We start from the raw sequence: 19,687 nt of genomic DNA on the forward strand, positions 1-19,687 counted from the left end.
AGCGGCTACAGAAGGAGAAGATCGAGAGGGAGGTCGGGCATCAGTCAGTACCTGAGCTACTGAGTACTTTCAGAGTACCAAGTGGTATTAGCTACCTCTGGAGGAGAGAGTCGGCTGCAGAGCCAGACCTGGAGGAGTAAACACCCAGAATCACATGAGATTCAGCACTGATCCGGAGACGTTTTACTGACAGAAGGAGAGCTGAGAGATTACTTTTTAACTTTGGGGTGTTACGCATCATTATTACCTTGTGTAATCGTGTGGATTTCTGTGGGTTTAAACTTTGTTGGAAACATTTGGAATAATGTGAGTAGACGCCTCAACAAAATGCATAACAAAGATCCAGTAGTTTGAAGATATTTCAATGCAAAAATCTAAAATATTACATATTTAAAGCTGCTGTACGTGTGTCCTGATTGGATAAAGTGGGCGGGGATACCAGAACATTTCTTTTCTCTTTTGCTGCATGAGTAGGTGGAGGAGAGACGTGGGTTACTGACCAAACACTCTAAAACAGTGATTACTGTTGGAATATAGAGCTAATTAACATTTATTCTAATACAAATATCACTTACAGCAGCTTTCACCTTTAATTTTTGTTGTTTTAATGCCTCTGGTAGTTTTGTGACCCTCTGCGAAAGTCTCTGTCAAAGTGATATTGTTTGGACAGTTGTAACACCTGCACCTCTCACATAAAGACGTACTTTACAGCTTCAGCCTGTCAGTGAGTCCCCGACTCCTCAGATTACACCTGCACTCAAGTCTTTTGTACCCACTCTGCTCCACTGAGTGGGCAGAGGTACAACACCTGGCTGTTCAAATGTTATGTATGCTGGTGCACCTCCACCTGTCAAGTCAAAAAGGGCTGTTTCGAGCTGCGTGTACACGCATCTCATCGTGTAACTCTCGTCACACGTGTGCATTCTGTCAGAGTCATACTTAAAAAGGGAAATTTGCAGGTCCTCATCATACATCAGTCTTTGGAATTGCAAGAAATATCACAAGGAAGTTCACAACTTCCATGACTCCTCCGCCTCGATGACGTAATAATAATAATATGTAGCCCTAAGGCAAACGTGGCCTCTCTCTGACCCATTCATGTATAGGTCATACGCATGTTATCACTAAGAGTAGTGTAGACTGCTCTCTCTGTCGCAGCTAAACAGTACAGCACACACAACACTAAAACAACATGTGCACGTGTCTTGTCTTAGATTTTTCCATTTTCCGAGTATCAGCTAAATAATTTATCTTTTGTACTGCGCCTGTCCGTCCTGCTGCCCCTCCCCAGTTGCCCTCGTTGACTTTTCTCCCTGTTTTTACAGTTAAAAGGTTTCCAGTGACGTCTTTTCTTTATCTAGTTTTTTAATCATGCCTTGATTTCCGCTTGGTAATCAGTTTGAACTGAGACTTGTCTTTCTCTCAGTCCCTATTGGAGGCTGACTTTACTGCTGTATCTTAAAAGAAATAATAAAGAAACAGTACATTTTTAACCAGCGCGTGTTCACTCCATCCTGCTTCTGCTGTTTCTGGTTTGTTCCCATGCCACAACTCCAAAAACACACAAGTTAGCAGAACGAAAACAGGTGTGAATGTGTCAGATTTGATGCATCCGACTGATGACATGATGACAAAGCTGTCTCCTTGCTTTGACGGGCTCGGGCCTCGTGACCGTCAATAGAAATACGCGTGTAGAAACAATAAAGAAATGATTGAACCTCTGCGTGTTAATTGTCTTCACTTTTTCGTACATTGATTTGCCATTTCCTCAGCATTGATTGGTTGAATGTGGAAATGTGTGGTGCAGACAAATCTGGAGAATGATAATTTCTCGATCAATACTTTTACCTTTGAAAAAGAAAAGAAAGGTACGCATGTTGCTGCTCTATTGGTCTGATATAAGAGTGGTCTGGACTCGGACAATGTGGTCGAGTCAATGCCCTTGTTGTAATTCATGTTCTTTGTCTTTTCTTTTCGTGCCCTTGTTTCTCACTTTCACAAACACCACACAAAAAAAAATGAGAAAGAAAAGAATTGACATCCTCCTTAAAGTGGATATCACGATAGCCCCGGTGTTTTTTACCGCTGATTGAACACGTAGCAACAGCGTCTATGACGGCCCGTCTCATCCCACTGGGGTATTGGCTTAGTGAATGAAGTGGCCAAACTCCCAGATGGCGGTATTGATATGGCTGGGAGGACAGGGCAGTGTTTACGAGCCATCCTGCCCCTGCATCCTCTGTCCTCCATTAAGCCCCTCTCCTCCTAACGCATGGGTAATGGCCTATCTGTGCACCATAATCAGACAGACACACACATACACACTGACTGTAAAAAGCCATCAAAATAAGACACACAAACAGGCGCACACACGGCTAGAAGCCACATTGACACAGCTGCAGCCATTTTTCACAGGAGGTGGTCTTGGGTGAAAAATGGCAAGCGGAACTACTACATCTCGTCCGAGGTGGCTGCGTCAGAAGGCCCTGCGTGCGTAACAAATTCAGCAAAGCCATCGATCCAACTTATGGCAGGCTGAGATCTCTGCCCGCGCTTTACGCGATTTGAGTGCAATTTACTTTCGTCTGCACCGATAAGCAATTTCAATCATAACATCTTGTTTTGTTTTGTTTTTTCTATTTGTTGTCCTCTGCTGTCTCCGTCGTTCTGATTCTGCAAGGACAGCTAAACCTTTTAGCCACCAACAGAAAAACAACCCAGTAACACGTACACACACACACACACACACACACACACACACTGATTGATGGATTTTGCGCGTTGACAAAAAAAATGTAAATGTCTGTTTTTTCTCTATAATTTCAACATCAACATTTTGACAACAAAACAGAGTTTTATATAATTCTGACACTTCAGGACTTTCTCTCAAGGGCACGCTTACTTGCATAATTTTCATTATTAATGGAATTAATCTGAAAATATATCAAGTATATTTGGTGTTTTTCATGGGTTTTTCTCTCCATACTTAACTACATCTTCACAGTAGGAGTCGTGCAGTTGCATGTGCATTAAGTTAAGGTTTCCTCTCCACTGAATGTATCTCTATCCTGCAGCTTACCAACTTCAGATCCACGCATCCACCTGAAAATAGAGAACTGACCAAGTTTAGAAGTCATTTAGTCAGTATCATATCCTAGAGCCTACATCTTAAGCCCAATAGGTTAAGCAATTAGGGGGATTACACAGATTTACTGTACATTGTGATATTGGCAGTAAAATGCTTACAAACCAGCCCCAACCTCCATAACAATATAAACAAAAAATATGCACATCTACAGGGAATGCCCAATGTCAACTACTGGGATAATAAACAAATGCCTCTTCAGGGAATTAAACTGAAATGTGTTTTTACAAGCTCTCAAGTCCCCAGTGAAATGAAAGAAAACCTGCAGGCGTCTGGCTATTTGCAAGGCAAGCAACACTTGCACAAATAAAGACGGCCCTGATGCAGGTAGCCTAGTTGAATGGGAATTTTTATGGTTACTCAACTTGGCTGAAGAATAAACACAATTTTCCTCAACTAGAATGAAATTAGGGCAGCAAATAATCTCAATAGGGCCTAAACAGACCAGTGTGTCCGGCTGGCAATCTATCAGGATGAGGTCTGCAGTGTGTCGGGGACAGATTCAACCTGGGTGCCATTCCCCACCTCTCTTGAGCCTTCACAAAATTTATTTTGAAAAAGCACAGAAAAAAGCTAGCAAGTGGAATTTGAGTCAAGATTGTAAAGTGTAAAACTCTTTCTTGCATGTCACCCTATGCGTTCAGCTCACAGAGGGGATTGACATCGTGTTGACAACATCGGTCCAACGTCTATTTGAATCATGAGCAGTCAGACACATCTCTTACAGATAATCAAGTCAACATGATTAATGTAAGCAGTTGTCAGTTTTTGCGCACATGTAAATGGATTAAAGAAGCGGAATACAGCTGACAGTATTGCTGACAGAACAAGCTGTCGTAACGCAACAGGTGGGGTTTATCTGAGGCTCCAGCTGCTTGAATCTCGTCATGGCCCTCCAGGCTGCGGGATGACAGGGGCCCATTAAGGAAAGGTAAATCTAATCAGGAGTCTCTCCAGCCACAGAGCTGTGTGCCACTGCTGGAGGGGGAATGGGCGATGTTACAACGTCATTGTGCTGCTTCTGTGACCCCGGCGCAGGGAGAACTGTTGGATAAGACTTTAACATTATCTACAGGCAGGTTTATGTTTCTGGACACTCAGGCAGGTCAGAGGTGAGAAGTGCTGAGTCGTAGGACGGGCTTTTTGCTTTTTCTTTGGACACTGTTCTCAAAGTCAACGTAAAACCATATAGATTCGTATTTGAACAGATCTTGACGTTACATCTGGATTTTTTCCATGATTCCTTTCAAGCCCGTAAGCCGGAAATAAACTGATTTGTGCTATTTGTGACCAGTGAGTTCTCAGACCACTTATAGTGATTGATGGAAATCGTTGTTGAATGACTTGTAACTCCTGATGTGAAATTTCTATCCTGCTGGGCATATCCAACATGACACACACAGCAGATATGTGGATGCATCCGGACCACAATCCGACTTATCAGATATGACATTTGGAAAAGAACAGGCTGCTTGAGAAACAAAGAGCAAGAGAGAGGCGTAACACATGTAGCCTCAAGCAATGATAATACAGGGAAACATCAATGAATCGCCTAAACTGCTTTAGCTACTGCTTGTCTTTAAGTGTCCATTTGTAATTAACTGCTGGGAAATCTGAAATTCATCACCTTTTTTCAATTTGGTGTCTTAACTGTCTAAAAAATCCTTGTTTCTGTATCACCATAACCTGCTGTTCCTTTTCTGAATGTGCAAGAAATTACAGGAATGATTTGTTTTTCTCACGACGGATAAAAGAAGATCGGTTTAATCACCGTCCTCGATTTAGACATTTAGAATCGACTTCAGTCGTAATGGGATCACGTTAAATTACATTTGCACATTGTGTGAACGAACGAATGACGAATGAAAGCCAGGCAGACTTTGGGTCCTAGTGTTGGCAGTCTGAAACCATAACAGGGTCACAGCAGTCTGCTGGTAATGCTGGTAATGTGTGCGGTCGTGTCACAGCTACAGCTGTAGTTACCGGCCACCGTGGCACCAGCGTGATGATGGCAGTCGACATCACGGACCATTGAGCATCAGGCTCTCAAACATTCGCCCACCCCAGGAACACTTTATGCCGCCGCTGTCAAATTACACATGTAGACAGAGGCATTGGAGAAGCACTCTGTGTGATTAGTCATTCCACTTGGCAGCTGTATTTTGACACATGCAAAAACAATCACAGTCATCGCCAGTCACAGATGCTCAATGCTCTGTTTAAAAGAGAAAGACGGGGAGAGAAAGACTTACGTGTGAAAAAAATGAAGTTGTACTTTGTTTGAGTGCTTAAAGATTCCTATTAAATATGTAATTATATAAAATTTCTTTATATATTTTCTCAAACCAAATTATTACACTTTGGTTTGGACTTCACATTTGATCACATGATTCTCTTTCAATCTTGAGTAATGCATCTTTTTGTTCTTATAAGTGTTGACAAGCTACAGTTATTGACAAGTTATTGATTTGTTAATTTTAAACAGTGGGATTGTTCTTTCCCAAACCCCAGTCCTAACCCAAACCCCATTCCAGACCCCAACACCAACACCAACCCCAATCCAAACCCCAACACCAACACCAACCCCAATCCCAAACACAAACCCCACCTCTTTCAGAATTGGGTCCCCAGCTTGTTTTTCCCATTTGATTCTGGGTGTTAACTCCTCCACGTCTGGCTCTTCACCAGATTCTCTCCTCCAGAACTGGATAAATACCACTTGGTACCACTTGGCAGTTACTCCTGTGATGTGCTGCCCCCTATTTGTGCGGAGTATGAATTCAACACATGGCCTCTTCTTACATACTGAACCTTTAAGTCTAAGAATGACAAGATTTCTCCATCACACTTTCATGCAAACATTCACTCTCATCAAGCAGACAGAGAAGCTGTGATGCATTTTAATATTCATCTAAAAGACACTAGACACTGGATACAGTAATTCACCAAGTACTACAAGCTGATATGCTCATTTTGAGGCTGTTTACCCAACATTAGTCCGATAAATAGGACATTTATTTTGTGTTTCCTCTTCTCTTCATCAACTGGATGAGTCTAATGACCCCCACAAAGGTGACCATCATTGTTCAGCAGCCAGGGAGAGAAAAGAAATGTGGAGGATGATGAATAATAGCCCAGCTGGTCGCGTTAGCTGCAATTAGCCCGTCTGAAGTCCCACAATTATGCATGGAAAAGCTGACACTCACAATGCCACAATGCTGCCTCTGAATCAATACATAATTGTAATAATTATCGTCCTGATGTCATTTGTGGACACGTCCGACACTTCCAGAAAAGAAGATGGAATTGGATAAACACAGAGGGTTGAATAGTGGACAGATATCGCATCATCAAGTGCAACATTTCCAACAAAAGGCAGCCTCGATACCTGGTATGATCAGTGAGTGGGGTCGACGAGTGACGAGGCGATGAGTCAGCCTGACCGCACACAACAAAAATGGCTTCCTCTGCAGTCGATGGGTAGGAGAGGGTGCATGTCATGATCTGCTAAACCTTAAACTCAAAACTAATAATCCTTTATGTCCTTTAACGCAGTCAAATGCCCTTCTTGATATATATATATACATGTAGTATGATTTCTTATTCAAGCATTTTTCTGGAAATTTAATTATCTTGAATTAATCCATGACACGAGTGACACCAGTGCCAATTACCCAGCGACGTGAACTAACTAAGTACATTTTTGAGGTACTTGTACTTTGGTTTATTTCCATTTTCTGGTACTACACTTTTACTCCATTTCTGAGGTAAAATGTGTACTTTTTACTGCATTACATCTATTAGACCACTGTGGAGTTACTAGTTACTTCTCAGGTGAAGATTTCTTGGGGGTTTGTGACCCCAACTTAGGAAACATAATAAAATATTTCCAGCCATGTTTGTTGCGACAAAAAAAAGATATTTTAAGTCAATCATCAATCACATGATGTTTTTCTAACCCTAACCAAGTGGTTTTTGTGCTTAAACCCAATCACAGCATTAGCCCAGCATAGTCACAGCATAAGATCTAACCTAAAGAGAGAACAAAAAAAGAAAGAAAGAGAGAAGTCACAATGAAAAGAAAACATTTATTCTGGTGATTGGGTTTGAAACAGGCTACATTTTAATAAAGCAACAATAAATAAAACGTTTATTTTTGATGTTTTAATAGGTTATGGTGAGAATTTGTATTCAAAATCCAAAAACCCCCTCCACCCCTTATGAGTAGCCTTATAAAGGGTTGGAAGTTGTACATACTGTCTGTCTGAGCTGCGCTTTCTTTGGCATAGATAGCAATGAAAATGAAGGGAGGGAAGACTGGGAAAGCTTTCTCTCTCTGGGTGATTTCAAATGACCTGTAATAGGCTATGGACTTGATAAAGAGGGCTGACACAGGAAAGCAGACATTTGGAGGGAGGAGAAGGAGCGATATCAGTTTATCTCGATCCTGATTCAGCCTGTAGCGCCGCTGCTCGTCCTCAGACCAACAGAATCTAGTTGAGCTTCAATAAACCTTTGCTGCTTTACCATCATTAAGTCTCTTGGGGTTTTTAATACAGTTGTTTTTTGTGCGTATCCCATTTTCCCTGGACTTACTCAGCAAAGATACTCAATTTTGTAACAAAAGGATGTTATCTTTTAGTGGCAGATTTCTAAATGACAAATGTTTTTTTCTGGCTATTTTAACATGACTTTCTCTGGGGAACAGATAATATAAATGTCTCTGATAATCTACATTAACCAGAGTTGTTTGTAAGATTTCTGATTGCTTTTAAAACACAATTGACATTGATCCAACAAACCATGAAGCTGATAATTGTTCCTGTCTCTGTATAAATGTCAAGCGTCCTCCCGTTGCTCAGTGTTTTATGTCAAACCACAAAAAAGGTCAATATAGAGAAGAAACATATCAAGGCTTCATTTCTAAAGATACGCCAATTTATTAACAAAAATAGGCTTAAACAGGGTGGAAAGGTTGTCTGTGCCCGGGGCTACATCGGTGCTCTTTAGCATTTCCAGCCTGTGTGTTCAGGTTGCGGGAAGAGTCGAACCGGGGCCCACTTGCCTTCCCTGCACCCATGCAAGGTTGCTGCTGTGACAGCATGTGGCCAGAGGTCCTCAGATAATTCTTTTAGCTCTGCTCGCCTGTGGGCACCGTACATCACTTTTCACAATCATGTTAACCACCAAAGTCCTCAGCCAAAAGCGGTACAAATTCACTTGATGTGGTTGTTGCTGAGGTAAGAAACAGACAGAGCGGACTGACCAGAAAGAGAAAAAAAAGTGTTGTTCTCGCTTTCCTTGTTTGTCTGTGTGTGTTTCACAATTAAATCTAATTTGTGAAGAGCTGTGGAGATTCGATTGAGCTGATAAAGTGACTTAATTTTCCACAGTGGACTTTTCTCTGGCCTAACCTTTATGAGACGCCCTCAGGTCAAAGCTCTGATTATAGTTTAAAGATGACTGAAGTGAACCCAGCAGGTGGTTGTTACCGCACAACTTCTGTGAATGTTAATCAACACAGATGATTATAAATATACATTGTTTAAGACACAGACTATCAAAAACTTGTGAATCTTTCCTTAATTCATTGTTAAAAATCATAGCATAAGCATTTTTCACTGAAAAACAGAAAATAAATGCCCTGTGTGTGCTTTATACATGGTTTTACTGCGAAAAGGATTAATGTACACAATCTTTCAGCTTTGGGTTAAAATATCTATGCATTCCAGATGTTATCCCATGCATTTAAGTTGAATCTTGCATAAAGGAAGTACATTTTCTTTGAAGACTTTCCTTTCGATTTTTTCTTGGAGAATTAAAGCTTTAATAAAAGGGAAATCTTTGTGAATTTAACTTTTCCCTCCTAATCCTCAGCTCTAGGATCCATTTTGATTAGAGGGATATTCTCCCACATCTGTATATAGACGGCTCCAAGTTTGTGGATGTGTCTGATAGGTTCTGCGCATTGATTGATTAGAGCGGGTCTTGTGTGTTTGACGTCAGAAACTGCAAACAAATGACCCCATAAAAAGAGGGAACCTGTCTGGGAAAAAAAGAAAAGCTCCGGGCGCACAGCACAGCCGTAGAGGTCTAGAGAGCGTCACTGTCACTTCAGTCACACTTTGACACCAAACACAGAAAAATACAGAAGACTTCTGCGCCTGAAGATGCCACTTTCAAGCAGCTCCACGTCCTCCACAAAGAGCATCCGCAGAGCGGCATCCGAGCTGGAGAGGTCGGACTCCATCACGGTAAGTTCACACCAGCCAAGTTTTTTTTATTATTAGTTTCAGTTATAATGGACAGTCACACATGTTGCTCCCAGTGATGTGTCTAAATTATATTCAGAGGTCCGCTTAAAACGGTTCTATTGCGCGCGGAGAGGTGGCGAGGTGACCATTACGCAGCGGCGCTGCCTGATGCGCACAGATCAAATCAATACAGAAAAAGACATGCAGCAACAAACCAGCAAAATCAGCTATAATCAGCTAAAATATGTGCCGTGGCAACTACTCAAGCTTATCTATTTCGTAGGTTTACCTTGACTGCACTGCTGTTTTCATGCGCATTTGGAGATGTCAAGCGCTCTCATCAATATCCAGAAAGATGTCCGAAAAGTAGGAACATGTCAGCAGGCAGTCACCCCGCTCTGTTTGTGTGACTATGTGCTGTGACGGTGGTTTGGATCAAAATGAGAAAAGAGAACTCACGAGTTTGATTTCTCTTTTCAAACAGTCTCCCAGATTCGTCGGCAGGCGTCAGAGCTTGATCGAGGACGCGCGCAAGGAGCGGGAAGCCGCCGCTGCGGCGGCAGAGGCGGCGGAGGCCAGCGAACAGATCGTGTTTGAGGAGGACGACGGAAAAGCGCTGCTCAACATCTTCTTCACTTTAAGAGGCATCAAGACACCTGCACTGTCGCGGACTCTCAAAGTTTTCGAGGTAACCCGATAGTTCTTGTTATGTCACAATATAAATCTGTGGGGCAAAAACGGGTGTGGAGGGCACCACTTTCTAATGAAGCCACCTTTATAAAGAGAATTAAAGTGGTAACTGATGGGTGATTAATAGTTAATATACGATTTATTGATGCATGATAGATCAGTATTCATTTTTGGGTTGCCAGTTTGGTTTGTGGGGGAAAATCCAAGCGGTTGGTCTTATTTCTGTCTCTATTTTGAAAACAGCGCCGTCATAAATGCATATTAATATATTATATATTCTCTCACTCTGATAATCAAGTCTGCAGTCAGAAATGCTATAAGTTGTGTAGGATCCCCAGGGTGCCTGGGTCCCTGTAAATGATCATCTACATGCCTGTAGTTAACTCACACTACAGCCTTTCTCATCCTTAGAGAAGAGAAGCAGGAGGATTTGAATTTAATGTTCCTTTGATCATGCCCATGCTGATAAAAAGATTTGCCATTCATAACACTTCAGACCTGGATTAATAATGAATATCCTACATGTGTGATATCTTGTTAATTCCTATATGTGACATCTGGTATCATTCAGAAACTGAGAGTGCCACATTTTTAAATCTGCGAACCTCAACCTTATAACAGACGTCGTTAAGGATTTATAAGGAATGAAAAGTAAAAGTAAAATTCAATACATGAAAAAGGGACAGAGAGGAGGAGTGAAGCTCGGATCTGATGACATCACAGGTCACCTCCCATTCCCAACGCTCCTTTAAAGGAAAGATGGAAAAGATGGAAAGTCGCTTATGAAACTCTGCTGGTTTGAGCCCGCCCGCCCAGATCTCAGCTGCAGGTTAAGCGACTCGTGCACGCTTTGGAACGAAACTTCCACGCCTGAAGCATTCCTGAACTTGGGTGCCCTGACCCAGCAAAAGTCAGGACTGACGACAGCCTGCACACCTTTCCTAAGGGTGCATGAAACTGCATGAAACGTGAAACAGAGACACGGGACCCAGCGTGAAAGCGGACACGCCGTGAAGGCCCCGAATTGACGCAACACCTCCTCCTTCCTCTACAACCTCAGCAGGTACAACATGCTTTCCCAGGGGTGGTAAGGTTGATGTTTACAGTCTAGGCTACACAAGGAAATACTAACAACAATAATTACTTAACAAGCTCTGACTTCGTCCCTTTTATCCTCACTACTCACAGTTATGACTGCTGCTGGCACAGTTTAGAGGGAAAGTTCACCCAAAATGGGAAATTCAGTCATTATCTACTCACCCCCATGCCGATGACAAGTCGAGTAAAGTTTCAGAGTCCATAAAAACATTTCACGGCAAAACAGCGTTGCAGCGTTCTCCCAAACAACCGAAGAAGATGGAGACACATTGTGTTGCTGAACACAGCTTCACGTACATTTAATGCCGTATTAACAGTCATATTTGAGCCATAATTTCTCCTACAGTCCCTTTTCCATGAGGTAAGTATAGTCAGAGGGATTTTTCACAACCTGGCAACCCCAAAAAAATCCTCTTAATGACTTGCAACTGGTCTGTAAGAGGTCTAGGAAAATGAACATGTTCAGTGTTTGTCCTGCTACGATGCGTGATGACTGTGTTTCAGACGTTTGAAGCGAAGATTCACCATTTGGAGACGCGACCATGCCGGAAGCTCAAGGACAACCTGGAGGGCCTGGAGTACTTCGTCCGCTGTGAGGTGCACCTCTCGGACGTCAGCACTCTGATCGGCTCCATCAAGAGGAACACAGAGGACGTTAAAACCACCAAAGAAGTCAAATGTAACTCCCTCTAATTTGAAACATATTCAATATTTCTGCTGAAATAATCACAAAAAAACAGCACTGAGCTGAATTTGTCCATTTGTTTTTGTTCTTTTTCTGCTCTAGTTCACTGGTTCCCAAAGAAAATAGCAGACTTGGACAAATGTCATCATCTGGTCACTAAATTTGATCCAGACTTGGATCAAGACCATCCTGTAAGTAAGGACTTCTCCAGCTGCATGGCAGGATGAGAAACAGCTCGCTTTACTGGTTATGTCGTCTGGACCAGTATGTCATGACACAGAAAATGTGATCAGTGTTTGATATATTTGATTTTAAACAGGGCTTCACAGACCCCGTTTACAGACAGAGGAGGAAAATGATTGGAGACATCGCCTTCAGATACAGACAGTGAGATGCAATCTTTTTCCCGAATACTGCACATCTCTACGAGAAAGAAACCCAAACTTACTTGATTATTTCTGATACATCTGTACTTCTGTTTGTCCTCAGTTGGGAGCAGATTCCCAGAGTGGAGTACACAGAGGAGGAGATCGGCACATGGTGAGGGCTTTAAAAATGAAGGCTGTCAAGCGTTAAATCAAAAATACACACTGGATTCAAACTGTCACTTGATTTTCAAACAACAGTTCCTGCTGTTTTAATGTCAGAACATCGAGCCGAGTCCGTTTCATCTCCTCTCAGAAAGTTTGGTCGTGGTTTTGTCTTTTACTTTGGTGAATTAGTTACAGATGGAGGGCGCTATCAAAGACATGGCAGCTTGAGCTTGTCAAAAATATATCAGAGAGCTGGAAAGAAATGAGGTGACAGAATTACTTTACAAGTCAGTGGATTTTTCACTTGCGTCATTTATTTCGCTTGGACAGTTTGAGCCAAAAGAAAAGTTTTTTATGATTCCATCAAAATACAAAAAACAGAGTTATGTTTTACAGAGATTTCATTACTTTACTTAAAGCAACATTATGTATAAATTGTCATTTTGTGCGATTTGGCGCCCCCCACAGTTTCTGAGTGCAACACCACTGTCATAAATACAGATCCCAGGTCTGTAACAATTTGTCAGACGTAACGTAGGTCCTAACTACAAACACAACTCATCACATCATGACAATGTTATGTGTTTGAAACTTGAAGTTACATAGAGCAGAAACAAGCGATAGAGGGTTGGAGTGGCTGAGACAGAGACACTATTCACCCTGTCACAAGACCATCAACATGATTTTGAAGCTGTTATTTTAAGGTAAAAAAGTCACAAAATGTTGTGCAGAATATAAATGAATGAGCCCAAACTTAAGTTTAATATATTAACAGTGGATTAGGTCTATAAGCACTACGAACACACCTACAATGATTTCTAAGCAGTTATGAATGTTCATAATTCTTTATAACAATAATCATAACTCATTATAATGTCTATAATGAATTACAACACATAATTATAATGTATGTAGGTCCCTGTACCCACTTAATGAATACAATGACCACTTATAGTGACTTATAACCAGCTTGTACTGTGTTACATCTGCCTATAACACAGGGATTTCATCACTTCACATAAAGCACCCAGATGCCACCGTGGAGGTTTACTCCGTCATTGATGCAGCGGTTTTCCCATCATTTTTTTTTTTTGTTCATGCTTGAAAAAGACACAAAAAAGAAGAAAATCTGAATTATTATGCAACTGTCTCCCTAATCAGGAGGGAAGTCTACTCAACGCTGAGGGACTTGTACATCACCCACGCCTGCACTGAATACCTCGAGGCCTTCCGTCTGCTGGAAAGGCATTGTGGGTACAGTCCGGACAACATTCCCCAGCTGGAGGACGTGTCACGCTTCCTCAAAGGTAAGGATAAAAAGCAACGAGTGGAGCAAATGTTTAGTGAATACACAGTCCATCTACCCAGGGTTTTATTCTCTCTCTCAGAGCGTACAGGCTTCACACTGCGTCCAGTGGCAGGTCTGCTCTCGGCCAGAGACTTTCTGGCCAGTTTGGCGTTCCGGGTGTTCCAGTGCACCCAGTACATCCGACACGCCTCCTCCCCAATGCACTCCCCAGAACCGTGAGTAGGACCGCGTCTTTGCTCTTCACACACAAGTCCGACCACAAATGTTGATCAAGTGAGAAATCCTTCATGATTTAGAAAGAACTAAATATATCTTGTTACACTTTTTATCCCTCTTCTCGCTTTTCAATTTAAACAAGATCACTTCTCAAGGGACAAAAGGAAAGTCTGGATTTTGGGGATAAATTTTTAAGTTATCTTCAAATGAACGTCTGTCTTCACTTCACTGTGCTCACAATGTTTTTCAGTCTGTAACCATCACTGAGTTACGTAACCAGATTGAACTCTAATCACACAGTCTGTATTTAGTTAAAATATCTGTGCAGGGTTGTTTTTTTTCTCCAGTTTGGATCAGATGTGCTCCAGGTTGAATCTTTTTCTCTTTCTCTCTTCAGTGACTGCGTCCATGAGCTGCTGGGCCACGTCCCGATGCTGGCCAACCGCACTTTTGCCCAGTTTTCGCAGGTGAGAGGCGGACTTATAGATCATTTGTTTTCCTCATGTTGTGCTCTCATGTTCTGGTAACAATTTATTGATTATTTGCTGCAGAACCTCGGTCTGGCTTCACTTGGGGCTTCGGATGAAGATATTGAGAAACTGTCTACAGTACGTAACACCAGCAGGACTTAGGGACTGTACAAAAATGACTGAGCTGTTGAGAGAGGCTGAACCTTATTAGCAGTATTTTTTCTTTGACCCCTCACCTTGACATTAAAAGAAAGAACACACTGTCAACTCAGACCCAGATGGAGCGTTCCTACATTTTTTTTATTAGCTCGTGAGAAAGCGATGGTTAAAAGCACAGTATGTCATTTCTGCTCCTCACAATCAAAACAAAACAGAGGCCAGGAGTAGCACGGGATCATGGCAGGTGTTGATTTCACTGTTAAACAACCAACACTGCTGATTAAAATCTATCTGTGTGAAAGACGGACAATGTAATGTGTTTAGTTTAGTCTTGTTCACCGACTTCCTTCCTCATTTTCTGACTTTTTCTCGCAGTTAAGCAACAGGCGACCAAATCAAACGCACCGTTACTTGAATAAAATTACAGATTTCTCCAAGTTTTAACATTTTTTTGGAAACATTTAGGATAATACAAGTCCAAGTACACAAGTCGACAAATGCAGAAATGTTATATCTTTAAAGGCAAAACATTGGCTACAGATTTTCAAATCTGTAAAATTAGTGTCAATTAAATCCCTTACATAGAGACATGACAGCCGTCCTGCCAAAACATACCTTTGAGGCTCATTTATGCTCAACGTTAGAAACAGATACAGACAGAGCCTTCTGTCGATACTCTGTGTTCATTACGTCCGTTTCTTTCTGCACGTTTTCCCAAAAGCTTACGGTTACGGACCAACTGAGCAGCACCTCCAATAGTCGTGGGGGGGCGGTGTAGCAGCGAAGCCAATATTTCAGGTGACACACGACCACAGGACAAGAGGAAGGAATATTTAAAATAAGTTGGAACTTTCTGAGGAGATGCGAGTCTGTGAGAAGTTTTAAACATCTGCATGATGTTACTTCGCCCGGGCACAGAGACAAATAGTTACTAAAGAACAGCTGGGAGGAGACCGGACGGGGATTAAATGTGAGCTGGACAGTGGCGAAGGAAACGTAGAGGTCTGTGTGAGACCGATTTGACTCTGAGCGGCGCCCTCCAGTGGTTCTGTTGCTTCGCATTTATGCCAACTTGAAGGACGCGTGGAAGTGTGGACAGTGACGGTTATATCGTGTGAGACATATTTATCTATTTTCTTGCTAAAGGCAGCATAAATGAGCCTTTATAGTCCGTGGCTAAAAAAAAAAAGCTCTTCCTGGGCGTCATTTTGTGATTGAACCATTTAGTGTTTTGTTTTTTCCAGTAAATCTCACAAAAAAACATTAAATAAACCATAAATTCCAGCCTTCAGCCAAAAGGCAAAAAATACACATCACTCCCCCTTTCTGGACCCCATCTCCCTCCCTGGTCATTTTTGTGCAGTCCCTTATCTAAAATGACATAAATAATGAATTAATCGTCCACCCCAGTGTCCTTCTTTATCCTCAGCTGCTCTCTTTATGTTTTTTCACACCAGTTATACTGGTTCACCGTGGAGTATGGCTTATGTAAGCAGAACGGTGAGGTGAGGGCTTACGGCGCTGGACTGCTTTCCTCTTACGGAGAGCTTGTGGTGCGTTTCCCAGCATGCTTCTCTTCCCTTCTGCAGAATGTTTTGAGTGATGACTTTTTAAAAAAATGCAACATTCACAGCCAAGCTGAGCTGTCAGCTCATTCTCCAGCTTCTTTTTTTAAAAACTTTAATTTAGCACTCGCTGTCCGACGAGCCAGAGACGAGAGAGTTCGATCCCGAGGCCGCGGCGGTACAGCCCTACCAGGACCAGACGTACCAGCCCGTCTACTTCATCTCTGAGAGTTTTACAGATGCCAAGGAGAAGTTCAGGTACCGAGCCATGCGTGCAAACACAACCAGAACATAAAGAGACAGAGAGAAGGAGGGAAAAAAACAAAACAAAAGGAGAGAGGGGTTATGTGAGGACAAGGTCAGAGAACAGGCAGCCAACCCCTGAGGCCACAAACTTTTGTAGGTCAGCCATAGCAGCCAGAAGACAGCTGTTACTAATGTATTTTTTCATACCAAGGCAAAACGCTGGAGTTTTATTTGGCAAACACATCAAATGTTGCCCTGCAAAACAAGTAGCTTTAGTGAGTGTTTTGACAGTATTTGGTCTCTTGTTGAATACAGCACTCTGCCACACTGGATGAGAAAAATAACAGCATGGTAATGTTTGTCATAGCATAGTAAATATGAAATAGAGTAGATTCTGAATGTCTTTATAATCCTGCTGATAAAAGCAGGATTGTTCCAGTCTTTATAGTGAATATGCGCAGAGAACAGGGGGGGGAACTTCTTCTGGTCAATAAAAAGGGAAGTTTCCTCCGGCCAAGAGAAATATTTGGGTTTTACGATTCTCAGACAGGACTCCTGAAATACATACATTCATGAGGAGTTCAAAAAGAAAATCCCATCTGAGGCCTTTTCTTTTTTTAAATCTTCTGGCCTCTTTGTGTCTTTGTCAAAGGACGTACGTGGCCGGCATCAAGCGTCCCTTCTCGGTGAGGTTCGACCCGTACACCAGCAGCGTGGAGGTGCTGGACAACCCGCTGAAGGTCCAAGGAGGCCTGGAGGGACTGAAGGACGAGCTGAAGATGCTGACAGATGCCCTCAGTGTTTTGTCATGATGATGCCCCCCCCCCCCCCCAGCTGGCGTCCCCACCCTGGTGTCTGTTTGCTTCCTCTCGCTCTGCGACATCACCGGTCAATGTGTTCATCTCTTCTGTGCTGTACCTCCAGTATGATGCCGTTTCTGATGAGTTGTTGATTGTTTGACACCGGCTGGTTGGTGACAACATGCGGGTAAAGTTTCCAAAGATGTTCAACGCCTCGCCGGATTTGGATCCATTCGTGAAATGATGGGGTTTTGCTGCTTTTAAAGGAAAAATGTGTAGTGCAGTGTTAAAAAAAGCTTTATTTTCAAAATATGTGAATTCAGTATTTGAGTATTAACTCTCAGTTTCGCTCAGTTATTCTTGCAGTTTTTGTCCGGCAGTGTAAATGCATTATAAAAGAAATAATAAAACACACTTTCCATGTAATGTATCGTTGATTACTGCTTGAGTAAAAAGAATCAGTCAAATAATAAAGAATCGCACATTAAGTTTCTGCTGTCATGTTTCCATAAGTTATTGTTTTAATGATAATCTAATCAGACAGACCAACATTTAATGATGCTCGGCGACATTGATGGGTTTGCTTTTATCTGCCACAAGAGGGGGCCGTCCTGCCGGGCAACCCGCCTGATTTTGAAATCACAGCAGATACTTCTTGAGCCTATTAAAAGGAATCGATCATCTTAATGCTCTCCTCATGTCTTCGACGACAGCGCGCTGTTTTACAACGTTATTAAATGTTAAAAACAAGCTGATAAACACGTGAACGACAAAATGAACTTTGGGGAGGTAGATGGAAAACAGCTTTTTCGAAATACACACAGTACCAATACAGCAATGTACAAATACTCTATTACAAGTAGAAATCAAGCTTAAAAAAACAATCTGACTTAATTTATAGCAGCAAAATGAAGTTAACGTATTAAAGTAAAGGTTCTGGTTTGGTCCCGCTGACTGATATAGTCGTATATATGACATCATTAGATATTTAATAGTGAAGCATCAGTGTGTAAGAAGCATGTGACAGTTTTAGATGCTGCAGGCGGAGCTCTACAAACTGTTTCATACACAGGGACACCAGGTATATCTGAGGGCTCGTGAGACGATCGGACGACGGGAGAGGAAATAATTAAAACCAAAGTTCTGATACACAAATCTGTTGCCAGTTTTTAGACCTTTTCTCTAATTCTCAATTTTCTTTTGGATCGTTTGGACATTTATTGAAATGAAACCATGAGAGAAGTTTAAAGGGAAAGTTGTGTAGATACAGAACCTAAAACCGTGACCTGCTTTTTGTACGACATCAGAATCCAGCACGCTTGGTTTAGCCTTGAACAGAGTTTTGTATTTTAAAGCTTGTTTTATTTTCCATTGTGTGAAATCTCAATCTTAAAAGTAACTGGTGAGTTAATCTGTGAAATAAATGTCGTGTAGTATATTTCCCTACGAAGAATTTCAAGCAACATAAAGCACGAATAATCAAGTAGAAGTTCCTCAAAATTGTACTTAAAGGTGAAATATGTCAGAATTCATACTCGTAACAAATGCTGCTGAGTGTAGCTGCCGTTACCTGGTTAGCTCAGTTAGCCGTGCAGCTAGCGGTCCAGACTGGGAGTGTTTTGGTGTACACTGCTAGCACAGGAGCTTTTGGACCGGGCCGGGGCTAGCTGGTTAGCATTGCTAACTTCAGTGGATGTCTCTGTAATAACCAACGATACACAGACGTAACATCAAAACTGTCATTTCTTCACATTCTGCTGTTAATTTCACCTAAAAGTCTCACCCACTGCACCTTTAAGTGCAGCACTTGACTCTATGTGCTTTCTATCACTGTATTTTTTTAAAATAGTGCCCATTAATGGTACATACAAGCTCACCTCCACCTCTTTATACACACTATCTGGAGACAACAGGGGGAGGTAACTGTCCTGGACTTGAGAGGACAAATCTCGGGGAGCTCGTCCGGACAGAGCTCCTGGTGGTCAGCTTGTGGATCAGGTCCCTCGGCCCTCCAAACCTGCAGCTGAGAGCCAGGAGACAAACAAGCAGAGGTTCACCACCCGGACCACTAGGTGTCAGTGTGAGTCTGAAGACACACAAGTCCACATCCTCACCTCCTGCACAACACTCACTTATATAAGGGCGCCCTCATACAGTTTCATACAGAAAGACAGCTTACTTTCACACTTTGACACAATTTTAATCTGAGTTTTTTGTTTTTTCTTCCTTGCTGGAGCCTTTAGCAGGACACTCAGCACCATCCACACTGGAGGACTTTATCGATTTGCCCTGTTATTAATATTAATGTTTAGTTTGTGAGAAAGCAAACGTCATCTTTTTCCTTCATCACTTCCTCCTGCCTCTTCATCACATGATGCAGCATTTCTTTACATTGACACTTGATATTCCTGCTGCAGTCAGTCACTGCTGCTGCTGCTGCTGCTGCATCCTCCTCCTCCACCTCCTCCTCCTCCTCCTGCTGGATCAACCCCACTTCATGCTCCCCTTCAGGTGGGG

General features: G+C 42.1%; 1 protein-coding gene across 1 annotated transcript; it reads left to right on the forward strand.

The window, feature by feature from the left end:
- The first annotated feature begins 9,315 nt into the window (after positions 1-9,315).
- On the forward strand, positions 9,316-17,620 carry th (tyrosine hydroxylase). The gene is made up of 13 exons (XM_073472434.1): positions 9,316-9,399; positions 9,884-10,087; positions 11,692-11,866; positions 11,975-12,063; positions 12,192-12,259; positions 12,362-12,412; positions 13,567-13,712; positions 13,794-13,929; positions 14,328-14,397; positions 14,482-14,538; positions 16,017-16,112; positions 16,249-16,382; positions 17,023-17,620. The coding sequence occupies exons 1-13, from the start codon at positions 9,316-9,318 to the stop codon at positions 17,180-17,182; spliced, it is 1,470 nt and encodes a 489-aa protein (XP_073328535.1). The 3' UTR covers positions 17,183-17,620.
- Positions 17,621-19,687: the final 2,067 nt, after the last annotated feature.

This window comes from Pagrus major, chromosome 8, assembly GCF_040436345.1.
Source record: "Pagrus major chromosome 8, Pma_NU_1.0".
NCBI classification, from domain to species: Eukaryota; Metazoa; Chordata; class Actinopteri; order Spariformes; family Sparidae; genus Pagrus; species Pagrus major.

Coding starts and splice junctions, on each gene's coding strand:
- th (XM_073472434.1), top strand. CDS start 9,316: ATGCCACTTTCAAGCAGCTCCACGTCCTCCACAAAGAGCATCCGCAGA. Junction 9,400..9,883: donor AGAGGTCGGACTCCATCACG/GTAAGTTCACAC, acceptor CTTTTCAAACAG/TCTCCCAGATTCGTCGGCAG. Junction 12,413..13,566: donor GAGGAGGAGATCGGCACATG/GTGAGGGCTTTA, acceptor CTCCCTAATCAG/GAGGGAAGTCTACTCAACGC.